The 16596-nt window shown below is 45.9% G+C and overlaps 2 protein-coding genes across 3 annotated transcripts in view; one reads left to right on the forward strand and one right to left on the reverse strand.

Annotated features, from left to right (window-relative positions):
• Nucleotides 1-645: 645 nt before the first annotated feature.
• Nucleotides 646-8318, reverse strand: atp5md (ATP synthase membrane subunit k). Its single transcript, XM_073027076.1, has 4 exons — nucleotides 8165-8318; nucleotides 5046-5146; nucleotides 2122-2223; nucleotides 646-793 (listed from the first exon to the last, which is right to left on the reverse strand). The coding sequence occupies exons 2-3, from the start codon at nucleotides 5130-5132 to the stop codon at nucleotides 2125-2127; spliced, it is 186 nt and encodes a 61-aa protein (XP_072883177.1). The 5' UTR covers nucleotides 5133-5146; nucleotides 8165-8318; the 3' UTR covers nucleotides 646-793; nucleotides 2122-2124.
• Nucleotides 7524-16596, forward strand: part of pdcd11 (programmed cell death 11) — a 75199-nt gene continuing 66126 nt past the window's right edge. The window contains exons 1-4 of one of the 2 annotated variants that reach the window (XM_073027073.1): nucleotides 7524-7704; nucleotides 12258-12365; nucleotides 13154-13300; nucleotides 15881-16045. In XM_073027073.1, coding sequence (XP_072883174.1) covers nucleotides 12276-12365; nucleotides 13154-13300; nucleotides 15881-16045 — 402 coding nt within the window. In that variant the 5' untranslated portion in view covers nucleotides 7524-7704; nucleotides 12258-12275. Of the gene's footprint in view, nucleotides 7705-8495; nucleotides 8641-12257; nucleotides 12366-13153; nucleotides 13301-15880; nucleotides 16046-16596 lie in introns of those variants that run through there. The other variant, XM_073027072.1, reaches the window with a different exon arrangement.

Raw genomic sequence — 16596 nt, forward strand, 5'->3', positions numbered from 1 at the left:
TACATGTGACAAAGCAAATCTTTACTGTTGAAAATGGAGACAAGATTCTGTAGATGCTGGAAACCTAAAGTAAAACATAAAATGCTGGAGGAACTTGGCAGATCAGAGAAATTATGGATATTTCATTTCCCTCCGTAGATGCTGTTTAGTACCTCCAGCATTTTATGAATGTTGCACTGTCCAAAAATAGAAGCCTCTAATTAAAGCTGCAGGGTTGCTGTTTAGTTACTCTGTGCAACTTTCACATTAAACGTGAAGATTTATAGGGATTTCAATAGGTGCAGGTTTTATTAGAATAGTTGTGTAGTAGGACACGTGGGTGAACAGACTGATGGAAACAGACCTAGGCAAGGCACTGGTTCCCACAAAGCAGAGCCAGACTGCTGGTGTAATAATTAACGTACAGGGTTTGGCTAGACAAGCTGTTGTGTTTTTTGCCATTTTTCCAGTCCAATCATAAATCTCCCAATGAACAAAGAACTTCCGCAAAAGACCAACTGTAGTTGTACAGGACCAGAGTTTGTGACATGAAGAGGGGTTGTGTGCATGCATGCAATTCAAGCAAAACAGTCAGCTGGAAGGAAGAGACTCCTGGGCTGTTCACACTACCAGAAAAAATTCCAGTTGAAATAAACATGACTGAAACAGATTCCCAGGAGTTTTACTTGTGAAAGCAGATAACTTATTTTACAGCACAACGGTAACGATTGTAGAGGTTTAAATTATTTCCACAAGTCCAACAGAAACACATGCTGGTCCTTAATTTCATACTTGTACCCTCACCGAGGAGAACCTGAAAAAAGAAACATAAACAGGTAAATAAGACCTCAGTAACACAAGGCCAGCTTTCAGGGTCAATGCCAAGACATTCCTCACATATACAGCAACTGCCCACAGCCAAAAGAATTGCGCACACATTTCCTAATACTACAACAAACAGATTAGCTGTACTGACCCATTAAACATTCCCAGAACAGGGCTGACACATTGGATGCAAGACTCCCTTTACACTGTCCTGTCACATATTTGGGCAGAGTATGGCTCTTTCAAAATTCTGGGGCTAGGACAGCATGAAAATACTGGCTAGTGGAGGAAAATAAGATAAAGATTAACTTTGTCACATGTACATCAAAACACACGGTGAAAGGACCTAGTGCTTTCCTGGTGTTTATGATGAATAAACTCTTCTCAGGCTTCCAGCCAGGTATGGGTATCGATTTTAACCATTGTTTTGAACTCTGCCATCTTCATCAGAGATTATGCCTGGGCACATCAAGTCTGGTGGTATTTATACCCCCATCGTCCATCTCTCCTGATTGGATGAGGACTAACATCAGGTTTCTGCAGTCCCACTTTGTTTATGATCAAATTCCAGTCCTTAATTGGAGCAAGACTTTCATCTTCATTAAAATTTTTTCCTTCATTTCAATGGCTTCCTTCACCAGGCAGTCCCAAAACCCAATGACATAGCACAGTAGTTTTGTGCCATCAAAGCAAATCCTATGGCCACTGCGAATGCAGTGTTCTGCTACCACTGATTTCTCTGGGTATCCCAACTATTGTGCTCCCTGATGCGCGTTTCCACCGTGCGCCCTGTCTGGCTGATACACACTGCTCCGCATTCACAATCCATAAACACATAAAGAAGCTCAAAGATGACCTGGGACTCAGGACAGCTGGTGTTTACAGGCTTCCTTCTGAGTGGCAGAGTTTGCCATCGAAATGTCAGTTAAAACTGATACCTGTACTTGAATGGAAGCCCAAGAAGAGTTTATTTGAGACAGTGAAAAGCATCTTTTTGTGTCAATGACTAACAGTTTCCAAGTAAGTGCTGGGGGCAGCCTGCAATGTCGTCACACTTCTGGTGCCAACACAGCATGCCCAGAATTTAGTAACCCCAAACCGTGTATCTTTGGGATTTTGCAGGAATCCTGAGCACCTGGAAGAAACCCACACAGTGACAGGGAGATCATACAAACACAGTTAGCAGAGAATTGAATCCCAATCAGTGATTGCTGCCACTGTAAAGTGTTGTACTAACCACAATGCTACTGTTCCACCCTCAAAACTCCCTTTACTTTGATCCATACGTTAGAAACAGTTGAAAGTAAAATTTCTCACCTATCACTTCTGATCTGTGATTGCTGCTGGTGCCTTCTTCTTCGATCTCAGTTTGAAGTACAATATAAGTGTTGCGATCCCTGCATATGTAGCCAGTACGTACTGTGTAGATGAAACAGGGAGGGGTGAGAGAATGTGCACATTAATAAAGTGGAACAAAAATCAGTTCCTAAAAAGACACATCTCATGTCTCAGATGAAGTTTGGTTGACTCTGGGATCTCTTGCATTTCAGAGTCACATCAATGCACGTTCACTGGGGTAACTGAAGCTGAAATGGGCATCTGTCCAGCCATCTCCACCATTCAACAATATGGCTGTTTCCAAGGCTTATCTACTTTTCTGCTCAGTCCTCTTATCCAGATTCCCCAGCAGACAGAAATGTACCAATCTGCCTCAAATATACTCAACACCTATTCTTTACAGCCCCAGGGTAGGGTACAGAAAACCACAACATTACTGACCCAAGTGAAGAACTTACTGATCTCAGATCTCAATAGCTCCCCTTATTCAGCATTTATGCCTGATAACTCTCGTGCTGGATGGCAGGTTGGAAATATGCCACTACCAAAGACAGTGTAAGGCACTCCTTCCCTCCGCTACCCCCTGACCAGGGTCACGTAAAGCCACGGGAGCAGGTGGTGGATAGTCGTATGAGCAGCTGGTGCACATCACAAGTCCTGGTCATGCAACCACTGACACCAGGCAGACAATCTCTGAAGGGTATTGATAATGACTGGAGCCACCTGGCCTGTTAAGAGATTGCCCAAAGGAAGGCAATGGCAAATCACTTCTGTAGAAACATTTGCCAAGAACAATCATGGTGATAAGACTACAATCACCTACATCATACAACACAGCATATAATGTTGAACTGTAGTAACCCTAGCCAAGCAAATGGCCTACCAATATTGGCCGTTGTGTTCCAATGAATGAACTCTTCAAAACGCCAAAGGACAATTTATCTGACAGAACAGCCCTCTCAACAAACCTCCGCTGCACTTTGGGTTGCATTACATTAGGCTTGGAAACCAAACATTCATCTGTTACTGTAAGTGCAACTTTTATTCCATTATGAAAGCCAGCCAGCTACTTGTTAATCTTCTGTTTCTGCTTCAATTTCAGTAATTTATTCGATACACATTGATTACTGAAAACCATATTTATCCACCTACGAAATGCTCTATGTTCTACTTACTAAACAAATCTGCTTTACTATTTAAACTTTGTCCATGCCATACTCTGCCATTTTCAAACTTGTGGATTTCACACTGTGCCTCCTTTTGCAGCCACTCTGTGCATTTGGTCAGTGGCAGTCTTGCCAACTGACTAGATTTCAAAGGACACCATTGTGAAAAAAACAGCAACAACATTTTGGCACTTTCAGAAGCCACAAGAGGATGGCAGAAGTGTAGCTTCTTCCTACTTTCTCCACATGAGACTTAGCTCAAAACAGTTACAGAGACAAAGACAACTTAGATGGGTTCTATGACAAAAGGCACAATGGTTGCTTGTCAGTCTTTTTCTGTCAAGACCATAGGATACAGAAGTAGAATTAGGTCATTCAACCCATCGATTCTTGTCTGCCATTCTTCCTTCTCCCCATAACCTTAGGGACCCTTACTAATAAAGTACCTATCAACCTCCACAATAACTTGGCTTTCTCAGCTGTCTGTGGCAATGTATTCTGCAGATCCACTACCCTCTGGCTAAAGAGATCCCTCCTCTCTGTTCTAAAGGGATATCCTTTTATTCTAAGACTGTGACCTCTAGTTCGAGTCCTCACTATAGGAAACATTGTTTGCACATCCAATCTATCCAGGCAGGACCATCACATAGTGAGGGAATGTTACAGGATCAAAGCATCACCAGTACGGCGAGAGACAACTTCACAAGATGGACTGGTCTTCCATTGTTTCTATCCTCAACTATAATATAGCAATGACCAATATAGTTGGGTGCTTCATTCCAGAAATATCCAATTGTTCTCAGTCTTCCCACTGATCCCTAGATTTCTCAAAAATCCAGAAACTGTAAAGCAAACCGAGCCACGACTAGGGAACAACATCACACTGGCATTCCAGTGAGACAGAAGAATGCCAGGAGTGTGACCTTAAACAACCAGCTTCCTTCAAAATGTGTGGCCTAGTGACTATAATTTAAATATAATTAATTTGCTGTGAATCATTTTGAAATTTCCAATGTGTGATATAAAGTACAAGAAATGCAAATACACCCAGCCACTTCAGAATTTAAGGGAAATCAGAGGGACAAGTACTTTGTAGAGCCACAGGGGAAATGTGGGGATTAGTGCTGGATGGATAGCCTCACGAGATGCAGCCTGGCATGTAGGCTCTGATCTCAGTGTTGCATTAGTTTAATGATTCTCAGCAAGAGATTAAGTTTGAATCTGGGTGCAGGGACCTTAAATTAGGGAGCAACTTCAAGATTATCGTCAGTCAGCATAAAGCATGTCCCTTGTATCTTCTGTCCAGACTTCTATCTGTGTCTGCAGGTCTCTGAATCTGCAGGCTCGCTCCACCTTTCCTGATGAGGTCCAATGTGGTCTGGTGCACCTCCACCACAATTACTCACAGATTCACATCTCTAGTGACAGCAGGTGACCACACAGCAGGTCAAGGCCAATCCACACTCTTCCCCCTCATCCACTAACCACCAGTATCTCAAAATGCCGGAGGAGCTCAATAAGTCAGGCAGCCTCTATGGAGGGGAATAGACATTCAATATCTTGGGCTGAGATTCTTCATCAAAACATTGCCGAGTTCTCCAGCATTTCGCGTTTGTTGCTCAAGATTTCCAGCACCTGCAGAATCTCCTGTGTTTATGATTAGCTACCAACATCTATCAATCCCCACAACTAACTCAGCATCTCCCGCTTCCTCCAGATCACTCCTGCGGTACTTACGTTCCTCCTGCCTGTGATGGTGTAGGCATTGAAATATTTCTGGAATCCAGTGAACTGGTGCTGGCCAGAAGCCTCGTGACCCGCCATTCTCTTTACACTGGCTGCAGAGAGAGAAAATGACATGTTTCAACAAGCGTCACAACAAATATCCTGGCATCACAGTCCAAGTGTGCAACTGACGTGTGCTGAAGCTGAATGTAATCGAACTGAGCTTCAAAGCCCACAAACATCTCAAAATCAACACGGTCTATTTCTATAGCAACTGAATGTAAAGAAAAAGCACAGGTACATTCTGAGCCACACAGTGGCACAGACACTCACTGATTTCATCCCACTATTTAAAAAATAAACAAAGAACATAGCACAGTGCAAGCCCTTTAACCTACCCAAAGATCAATCTAATCCTTCACTGCTGCATAACCCACTATTTTCAGTCATCCGTGTGCATATCTAAGAGTTTCTTAAGTGCCCCTAACATATTTTCCTAATCTATAATCGACTTTACTGTACAGATCTATCCAATAGCCCAGACAGAATATGATCTCAGCAAGCAGAGATGAAAACAATTCAAATACTAAAAGCAGGAGATGGCAGCCACTCTGCTTATAACACTTCAGTCCTCCCTGGTCACAGGAAAGGTGCCAGAGGTTCAGAACTACCAACATTAACCTGCAGCTTGAAAAGAGAGACAGGGAAAAAACACACACACATTTGTGGAAGTGATCACGTCCTCAGGCTGTGATGGCCATTGATGCAAATGACAGATTTCACTGTCTGTTTTAATGCACATGATAAATAAAGCTAAAGATAAATAGAACAGTGCAGCAACAGACAGGCCAATTGTCCAGCAATGTTGTGCTAACCTTGATGCCAATTTGTGGCCACACGGCCATAGTGGGGTGTGTCAGGAATGGACAGGAGGAGGAGTATAGGAAACTGATACAGGACTTTGTGATATGGTGCAACTCAAACTACCTGCGTCTCAATATCACCAAGACCAAGGAGATGGTGGTGGACTTTAGGAGATCTAGGCCTCATATGGAGCCAGTGATCATTAATGGAGAATGTGTGGAGCAGGTTAAGACCTACAAGTATCTGGGAGTACAGTTAGACGAGAAGCTAGACTGGACTGCCAACACAGATGCCTTGTGCAGGAAGGCACAGAGTCGACTGTACTTCCTAAGAAGGTTGGCGTCATTCAATGTCTGTAGTGAGATGCTGAAGATGTTCTATAGGTCAGTTGTGGAGAGCGCCCTCTTCTTTGTGGTGGCGTGTTGGGGAGGAAGCATTAAGAAGAGGGACGCCTCACGTCTTAATAAGCTGGTAAGGAAGGCGGGCTCTGTCGTGGGCAAAGTACTGGAGAGTTTAACATCGGTAGCTGAGCGAAGGGCGCTGAGTAGGCTACGGTCAATTATGGATAACTCTGAACATCCTCTACATAGCACCATCCAGAGACAGAGAAGCAGTTTCAGCGACAGGTTACTATCGATGCAATGCTCCTCAGACAGGATGAAGAGGTCAATACTCCCCAATGCCATTAGGCTTTACAATTCTACCACCAGGACTTAAGAACTTTTTAAAAGCTATTATTAATGCTTTTTGAGATAGTGATTTAGATGCATATCATATTTTTTACTGAGTTAAGTATTGTATGTAATTAGTTTTGCTACAACAAGTGTATGGGACATTGGAAAAAAGTTGAATTTCCCCATGGGGATGAATAAAGTATCTATCTATCTATACCATGAGGTTCTGTGCATCATCCACATCCCTCCACTCCATTCATATTAATGTCCATGTAAACCCCATCTAAATTATGTCAATAAAAGGAACATGATAAAGTTTACAGTTGATAAAAGTGTGTGATTGGCAGTAAAAGAGGAAAGATTTAGATTGCATAAAGATATCAATAAACAAGTGATTTTGCAGAGCGATGGCCACACTCGGTGCTGGAGGAATTCAGCAGGTCAGGCAGCATTCATGGAAAAGAATAGATAAACACGATAAAGGAAATAAACAGCTGACTTTTATTTGTTTTTCCTCTCATTGGGTGTTGGTCCTTTTTTAAAATTGCTTCTTTTGTGTTTCTTGTTTTGTGGCTGTCTGCAAGCAGACCAATCTCAGAGCTGTATAATTTATACATACTTTCATAATGAACTTTTCTTTGATCTTGAACATTTCGGGCCATGACCCAAATATTGATGGTCTGGTCAGTTGGGCAGCAAATAAGAAATGAAATTTAATCCAAAAGAGCAAGGTAAAATATTAGCGAGGTACATCGGGCAAAAAAATAGGCAAAACACAGGTTCTTGAACGGTGTAAAGGAACAGAGAGAATGCATACCCAGAGATCCTCAGGTCTGATCAATAAGTCAGTTAAAGGAGCATACGGGATTCTTTCATTTCTTCATCAAGCACAAATACGAACAGAAAGGTTGTGTGAAACGTTACACAGCCTGAGCACTCGTGCATTCCCGGTCTCCAGGATACAGGAGAGATGGGATTGCATTGGAGAGGGTGTAGGGGGATTTGTGAGGATGCCACCGGGATGGAACACTGTCGTCCACGGGGAACGATTCGGGATGAACGGAGAGCTGATGGAGTCGTCCAGAGGAATTAAATCGACTTGACGAACTGCTCTGCCCTGTCATCAAACATTGGTAGGGCTCCGTTCCTCAGGCGAGTCCAACTCCAGAGACGGGAGGGTTGGGGATCTGCCGACGGGGGCGGGAGCTCCGGATCTCTCTGCCTGCGAGGGTGTGAGTGGCCAGCACTCCTCCAGAGCCGGCGGGCAGCCGCGCTGTTTGTTTCCCGGTGGTAGGAGGGCCTCTCCGAGCGGGAAGGGGGACTATGGGCCCAACGGCGCAAGCGAAGGATGTGGAGTCCCCAATAGAAGACCGGGCTTCCCCGACCTGCGTGTACAGGGCCTCACCGACCCTCCTTCCGCCATTCCCGGCCTCCCTCGGCCGCCTGAAACGGGGTCCGTGTGCAAGAAGCTCGGGATGGGGAGTCGGAGCACCACCAGGCCCGGGTTTTCTCACCGAGCTCCCGCTGAGGCCTGTCCAACCGTCTCGCTATCCCTGGCATTCCCATTCCCACCCTCAGCCCCCTTATTCTCACCTTCACTCCGCCGCTCCCAATGTCCTTCACAGGCCCAGGCTCCACAGAGTGGCGCCGGAAATACCGCCCACCAGCAGCTCCTATTGGAAGAGATTCCCGTCACTCGCCCTGTTCCTGACTCTGCCAGGAGCTATTATCTATTGAACGAATGCAGTGTCAATCACATTAACCCCACCAGCGTAAATCGCCAATTGGGCCAGTTGAGTGTCAGCAACCATTGACTGGCAAATGTATGACCCTCCCACCACGAAAGGGACGTAGCCGCCTTATCAATGATTGGACTACAGACAAAGCTCCCTATCGGCATTGGACAATGTCGACGTCACTCACTATATGTCTCTCGTTGATTGGACAAAATTGTGGGAGACTCTCAAGGTGGACTATGAGCGCATTTACGGTCCATTCTCCGGAAGCATTTGCTGAGCATCGCGAAGTATTTCCGGAGGTTGGAGTCATGGCGATGTCCATGTGAGCGGGTGAGGAATCAGCGGGCGTTGTGCGCTGGGCGGACGGTAGATGTGGTCGGGTTGGCCGTCGGCAGGGGTTGCGTGTCCGGGTCCTGATAGGGGAGCGTGGGTGGGATGGAATAAGATGGTAGGGGAGGTAACGGGTTGGGTCGGTGGGGAGGGGAGATCCCTGCGTCCGGGGGCCCTCGGGCAGAGTGAACCTGCGGGTCTAGGGCTCGGCTGAGTATGCGATGGAATAGGATGGTGTGGGGTAGAGGAGGTAACGGGTTGGGTCGGTGGGGAGAGGAGGTCCCTGGTTCCGAGGCCCCTCTGGGACAGTAACATGTCCGTGTGTGCAGGTTTAAGGTGAGGGAGTGATGGACGGGATGGAATAGAATAGAGTTGTGAGGGGATGTAATGGGTTGGGCCCGTGCTGTAGCGATGGAATGGAGGGTCTTCGGAAATGGCACGTTGCTTGAGCGGACGGGGAGGATTTTCATCGTTTGGTGCCGGAACGGAGATATAGGAGGGGCCCTCGTCCCTTCTCTAACTTACAGAGGCATGGTATCAGGCTATTTGGCACAGCAGTCGGGGCCCGTCCTTAAAAAGTCGCAGAGTTCATGTTTAATTGTCATTCATCGAAACACAAGAGTACAGCCAAAGGAAACAACATTCCACCGGGACCAATGTGTAAAAATACAGTACCAACGTCACACAATTAAATACAGTACTAGTCGCAGAAAAGACTGGCTAGTGACTTTATGGAAGTGTATGAGGGGCGTTGGTAGCATCTATTTATCTTTCCAGGCAAGACAATCAAGAAATAGAGTGCACGGATGAGAGGAGAGTTAACCTGAGAAGCTGTACAGGGAGGTTTCCACACAGAGGGTGGTCTGTATATGATATGAACTGCATATGATATGAGACAGTGGTTGACACAGGTATATTAAAGACATTTAAAACTTACTTGGATAGGTGTGTGTTTAAGAAAGATTTAGAAGAATATGTGGCAAATGGGAGCCAGTTTAGATGAGCATCTTGGTCATCGTAGAGCAGTTGGGCCAAAGGGACTGTGTGACATCTCCTGATACCTAGCCCACTCAAAGGTTCAAAGGTCAAAATTAATGTTAGAGAAATGTATACAATGTATATCCTGAAATGCTTTTTCTTCGCAAACATTCACGAAAACAGAGAAGTGCCCCAAAGAATGAGTGACAGTTAAACGTGAGAACTCCAAAGTTCCCCCTCCCGCGCGTAAGTGACAGCGAGCAATGATCCTCCCTCCACCCACCAGCAAAAAAAAAGTGCACCAGTACAGTCACTGAGCCCAGGCGTGTGCTAAGCAATAGCAAAGACAGACCAAAGTTACCCCAAAAGCTTTGCATTTCATCCAAAATTTGACAAACCACAGGTTTTCTCTCTCTCTCTCTCTCTCTGGCAAGGGAGAGGGCGGTGCCCCCATTTTCACAGCGAGCGGGAGACATAACAGCAACCTGCTGGTTTACAATCTTAAAAGTACATTTCGTCACTTTTTCTGAGCTCTCTGTTCGAAGATTGCAAAGACCTCAGGTCTTCGGGCCCACAGCGAAAGCTTTTCTGGCCTCTCCAACGACACACGAGTCTCCTGCCTTGACACCGACCCTTAATCTGCCCATCTTCAGAGCCCTGAGATCTTAGGCTTCCGAACACGAGTGAGACTCTCAGGCCAAACCCTTGGCATGTCGAATAACGGCCAGTCGTGGAACCCTGAGAGAGAGTCCCATTCCCGCAGACCCGAAGCCTGCGTGTAACTCCAGGTCAGGGTCTTCAAAAGAACCCTGAAAGGGAAAAATTAAGATATTAAAGGTAGAAATAGAGCTGTTTCCAAAGATGCAAGAAAAGGAGTCGCTGTTAGGCACCATCATCTCTCCTAAACTCCATCTCCAGTGTTATCCATACACCCCTGATTCTCTTCTGTCACCCCGTCTTGAACTGGGGTTCCCAACCCGGGGTCCACGGATTCCTCTGTTAATGGTAAGGCTCAATGGCATAAAAAAAGGTTCGGAACCCCCTAGTCTGGAATAAACTCACTGAGTTCCAAACGTTCACACCCTTGAGGTGAAGAGACCAACCATTTCTGTACTGAACATCTGACGCTTGGAAACCTGAACTCTCTTTGTACTTCTAGAAGTCCCAGTTAGACGAAACAGCTCCACAGTTACCCTGTCAAACCCACAAGGCTTCAGATGCTCAGCCCTTGAGAACTTCTGATCAGATACTGATGGGCTTTATGGGGGTGGGTGGTGAGTAAGCCTCAGATCAGCAAGGGATTTGTTAGATAATAGATGATCAACTATACATGAATGCACCGGTGCCAAGGTGTAAACCGTATTACCAACAGCACATAGCACGTATGGTTACGACTGCAGAAAAATATAGTCACACAAAAATGATGCCCATGGCCTGTGGAATTACGGTGCATGGGATGTCCTGGTCCGTTGTGTTTTTCCACCGAGCGCACACCAGAGGGAGGGGGCCAGCCCCCAATCCAATGTGCCCACAGAAGCCTCTGCTGTCTCCCACACCACCCTGGCGTCTCCTCTCCTGGGCAGCTGCAACCGAGGCAACGCAGCGCTCCCACTGTCACTCTCACCGATGAAATAGTGTGCCAGACCACATTATCACTGCCCAATGGGGTCCTGCAGTCACAAGAAAAACATCCCAAACAATCACTCTCGCCATCTGTTGGGTTGTGCACCACCATGGCACAACAACAGGACACAGTAAGTCCAGCTCCATCGCTGTCGAGCAACTCACTGTCACAACAGCATCAAGACACTTGCAGCCTTTGCCCATTATCTTCACTCTCTTTCCCGGCGACATCGGGCTTTGAAAATTCAGTCAAGGAGAGAAAGCAGGATTAGCTTTATTTGTTACGTGTACGTCGACCATACAGCGAAATGTGTGGTTTGTATTGATGGCCAACACCGTCCAAGGATGTGCTGGGGGCAGCCCGCAAGTGTCACCATGGTTTCAGCGCCAACAGAGCAAATTACCCCATATTTGGGGTGTGGGAGGAGCATGGGGAGAGCATGCAAAGTCCTTAAAGACAGCGGTGGAAATTAAACTCGCATCACCTTCACTGTGGAGTGTTGAGCTAACTACTATGCTACTCTGCCTCCCTCGTCTCACTAAATTCTTAAAAACTAAGATAGTGCTGGTGCACCTAGTAGACGCAGAATGTAGTTTTCAGCCACCCGGTTCCAATCCCAAACCTGGGTTCTGTCTTTGTGGAGTTTGCTTTCTCTGCATTAGTTTCCTGTGAGTGCTCCAGTTCCATCCTATACCTCACAGGGCAGCTTATTTGGCCATTGCCAATTGTGTAGTGAATGGTTAATATGGGGAGAAGGTGAGGGGTATGGAGAATAACATTGGACCGGTACAAAGGGTTTTTGGTGATCACCACAGCTCCGATAGGCTGAAGGGTTTGTTCAATACCGAATGTTCAAAGACTCAATATTAGATGTAAATTTCAGCACTTTTCATTCTGCTGTGCTGCCTGACCACAATGTGACCCTGTTCTTCAGCCAGATGTCTCAGGAACTGGTGCAGCCAGTGGGCAGTTAATCATGCAGAACCAACACCTCAATGTAATTTAATGTATCCAGGTGCTGACAATTGTTGCAATGGAGGAGGACTTCCCCCGCGGGGGGATACAGAAGAAGCCCACTGCGGGAGCCAGCAAAAGCAATGAGGGAGAGGACAACTTGTTTCAGGTAAGTTCTGGCTGCTGGAATTCAGCACAAAAAAAGTTAAAGACAACAAGGTGTGTTCCAACATTGTGTAAGGATTGGAAGTGGATGTGGACTCTCTGCTATCGTAGGGATTATTAGCGTGTTTACTTATTAATCTTTGCTCCATGGTTAGATATTTCCTAATATTGGACAATTCCTCACTGAAATAATCAACAAATAATGTTCAAAATCCTTTGCAAATGTACTGTTCAAAAATACCAGCACTTAACGCTTTGCTCTTCCTCCAGTGGTCAGGGAATGAACATCACAAAGGAGGCTTCTGTGTCGAACTCCAAGGGTTATATGATAGGACGGTGGGGAAGGAGCTTCCCTCTGTGTCTAATGCTGGGAGTGTGGTGTGATGGGACAGTGTGGAGGGAGCTTCACTCTGTGTGTGACCCTGGGAGTGTGTGATTGGATGGTGTGGAGGGAGCTTCAGTCTGTGATGTTGGGAGTGTGTGATGAGGTGATGTGGAGGAAACTTCACTCGATGTCTGACCTCTGATTTGTGTGATGGGATATGTGGAGGAAGTTTCCCTCTGTGTCTGACCCTGGGAGTGTGTGATGGGATATGTGGAGGAAGTTTCCCTCTGTGTCTGACCCTGGGAGTGCGTGATGGGATGGTCAGAGGGAGTTTCCCTCTGTGTCTGACCCCGGGAGTGCGTGATGGGATGGTCAGAGGGAGTTTCACTTGCTGACCAATGCTGGCAGTCAGTCGTGCTGTGATTTTTTTTTAAAGACTCATTTATAAATATGCTGTTTCCCTCCAGTTGTCAGCGTCTGAACACCAACCAAAGCGTCCTAAGGTAGAAAAACAGAAGAACGAGGTAGGTGTTGAAAAAAAGAAGTTGAAGGAAGTACAAGGCTTGGTATCTCGCAAGAAGCAGACAGAGGAGGCAGGAATCCTCACATTTAAGGTATGTGATGCAGCCATAAGTCCACAGTCAGCCTTTTACCTCTCATTCACCACTGTTCTGCAGCACTCGCTCCTGGCACTCTGCCTGTCACTAATAGAACCATAGACCTAACAGAGCAGCTCTCCTGGTCTAGCCTTCATCCCTCCCTGTTCTTGTCGACGTGTATCCGCTCACCTTCTGATCTGGGTGCAGGGCAGCCCAAGAATACTCCCAGCTCCTGGCTTCCCAAGGTACAGAAACTAGATCCTTCTCCTCGACTCCTCCATTCTCAGCTTTGGTTATAACTGTAAGGGGCTCATGGGTTGGGCACAGAATGCCTACAGGATGGTGTTTGAGCCCACTGGGCGATCAGCTATTCTGGATTGGGTGTTGGGCAAGGGACCAATATTGATAAGAGAGCTTACGGTAAAAGAGCCCTTAGCGGCAAATCATCATAATATGAGCAAATTCTTCATGAAATTTGAGAAGGAGAAGCTGAAGTCAGATGTATCGGTATTGCAGTGGAGTAAAGGGAATTACAGAGGCACGAGAAAGGATTTGGCCAGAACCGATTCAAAAAGAACACTGGCAGAGGTGACGGCAAAGCAGTAATGGCTGTAATTTTGCAAAGCTATTTGGAAGGCAAAGGATATATACATCCCAAAGAGGAGGAAGAAGTATTCTAAAGGCAGGATGACACAACCATGGCTAACCAGGGAAGTCAAAGCCAACATAAAAGACAAAGAGAGGGCATATAATGGAGCAAAAATAGTGGGAAGTTAGAGGAATGGGTAACTTTTAAAAACCAACAGAAGGCAACTAAAAAAAGTCATTAAAGAGGTAAAGATAGAAAGCAAAAGTAAACTAGCCAATAATATTAAAGAGGATACCAAAAGTTTCTTCAGGTACATAAAGTGTAAAAGAGGGGTGAGAGCGGGTGTCAGACCGCTGGAAAACAATGTTGGAGAGGTAGTAATAGGGGCAAGAAAATGGCAGATGAATTGAATAAGTGGCATCAGTGTTCACAGTGGAAGACACTAGCAGTATGATAGAAGTTCCAGGTATCAGGGATTGTGAAGTCTGTGAAGTTACCACTACTAGAGAGAATGTTCTTGGGGAAACTGAAAGGTCTGAAGGTAGATAAGTCACCTGGACCAGATGGTGTACACCCCAGGTGGCTGAAGAGATTGTGGAGGCATTATTAATGATTCTGGAATGGTTCCGGAAGAATGGAAAATTGCAAATGTCACCCCACTTCAAGAAGAGAGAGAGGTAGAAGAAAGAAACTATAGGCCAATTAGTCAGTGGTTGGGAAGATGTCCGAGTCGATTGTTAAGGATACGGTTCCAGGGTACTTGGAGACACATGGTAAAATGGGTCATACTCAGCATGGTTTCCTCAAGGGAAAGTCTTGCCTGACAAATCTGTTAGAATTCTTTGAAGAAATAACAAGCATGATAGACAAAGGAGAGTCAGTTGATGCTGTGTACTTAGATTTTCAGGTCTTTGACGAGGTGCCACACATGAGGCTGCTTAACAAGCTGAGAGCCCGTGGTATTTCAGGAAAGTTTCTAGCATGGATAAAAGCAGAGACTGATTTGGGCAGGAGGCAGTGAAAGAGAATAAAGGGTGTCCTTTTTTTGGTTGGCTGCTGGTGACTAGTGTTCCCCAGGGGTCTGTGTGGAGACCGATTTTTTTTTATATGTTATGTCAGTGATTTGAATGATGGAATTAATGGTTTTGTGGCCAAGTTTGCAGATGATATGAGGATAGGTGGAGGAGCAGGTAGTTTTGAGGAAGCAGAGAGGCCACAGAAGGACTTGGCTAGATTAGGAGAACGGGCAAGGAAGTGGCAGATGGCATCTTGTGTCGGGAAGTGTATAGTCATGTAGTTTGGTTGAAGAAGTGAAAGGGTTGATTATTTTCTAAATGGAGAGAAAATACAAAAAGATGAGACGCAAAGGGACTTGGGAGTCCTTGTGCAGGATTCCCTGAAGGTTAATCTGCAGGTTGAATCTGTGTTGAGGAAGGCAAATGTGATATTAGCATTAATTTCAAGAGGGCTAGAATATAAAAGCAAGGATGTAATGTTGAGACTTTATAAAGCACTGGTGGGACCTCACTTGGAGTATTGTGAGCAGTTTTGGGTCCCGTATCTTAGAAGGATGTGTGCTGAAACTGGAGAAAGTTCAAAGGAGGTTCAGGAAAGTTATTCCAGGATTGAATGGCTTGCCATATGAAGAGCATTTGATGGTTCTGGGCCTCAGAATAGAGGGTATCCTTTTAAAACAGAGATGAGGGGGAATTTCTTTAGCCAGTGAGTGGTGAATCTGTGGAATTCTTTGCCACAGGCGGCTGCGCAGGACAAGTCTTTATGTATGTTTAAGGCAGAGATTGATAGATTCTTCGTTGGTCAGGGCATGAAAGTATATGGGGAAAAGACAGGAGATTGGGGCTGAAGGGGGAAATGGATCAGCCATGATGAAATGGCGGAGCAGACTGAATGGGCCAAATGTCCTAAATCTGTTTCTATATCTTCTGTCTTGGGATCACATACCTGCTTTGGAATTTGTTTATTCTCTCGCTCCTTCCCCTCTGCAGAAACTGACTGTTGGAACCCTGCTGCTCGGATGTGTGAAGGAAGTGACTGACTTTGAACTTGCCATCGGTTTACCCCACGGGCTCACTGGCTACGTGAGCCTCACCAGCATCTGTGATGCACTTACGCAGACCTTGAGTGAGCAGGTCAATGGGGACCTGTCAGAGGTGAGTCTGATCACGCTTGCAATCTCTTGCTTCATGAATTTCCATTTCATGTCTGTGCCAGGAACTGGATCCGGGGCATCAGGACAGACTTTTCCCTTATTCCATGGGCTACTGTCCTCTCTTGCAGCCTTGCTTTCCGTAACCGATCACCTCCCAGCTTCTCACATTATTTCCTTTACCACGCCTTCCACTTATCACCTGCCAGCTCCTTCTCCTTCCCCTCCCTGCCACTGGCTTTCTTTCTGGCTTCTACCCTCCTTTCTGGCCCAAAACGTTCGTTCATCAATCAGGACACGCAGTACTCTATGCAAGCAGCACTGTGTGTTAGTTCTGGAATTAGCAGTGGGACAGAGGCCAGGAAATCCGTGTCAATCCAAGCCCATTCTTTCAGTTTCTAAAACTTCCCAGGGCCTGTTTGCAGTGGCCACGGGTGTTTGTTAATCAAATCCCTGTTCCCACTCTCCTCCCCGTCGCTGCACTCCTGCCAAGAGTACCGTGTTCTCTCAATCTTTACACTCCATTTGGTGCAGCCACCGCAAGAGGCTCAATGG

This window comes from Hemitrygon akajei, chromosome 23 (assembly GCF_048418815.1).
Source record: "Hemitrygon akajei chromosome 23, sHemAka1.3, whole genome shotgun sequence".
Taxonomy (NCBI): domain Eukaryota; kingdom Metazoa; phylum Chordata; class Chondrichthyes; order Myliobatiformes; family Dasyatidae; genus Hemitrygon; species Hemitrygon akajei.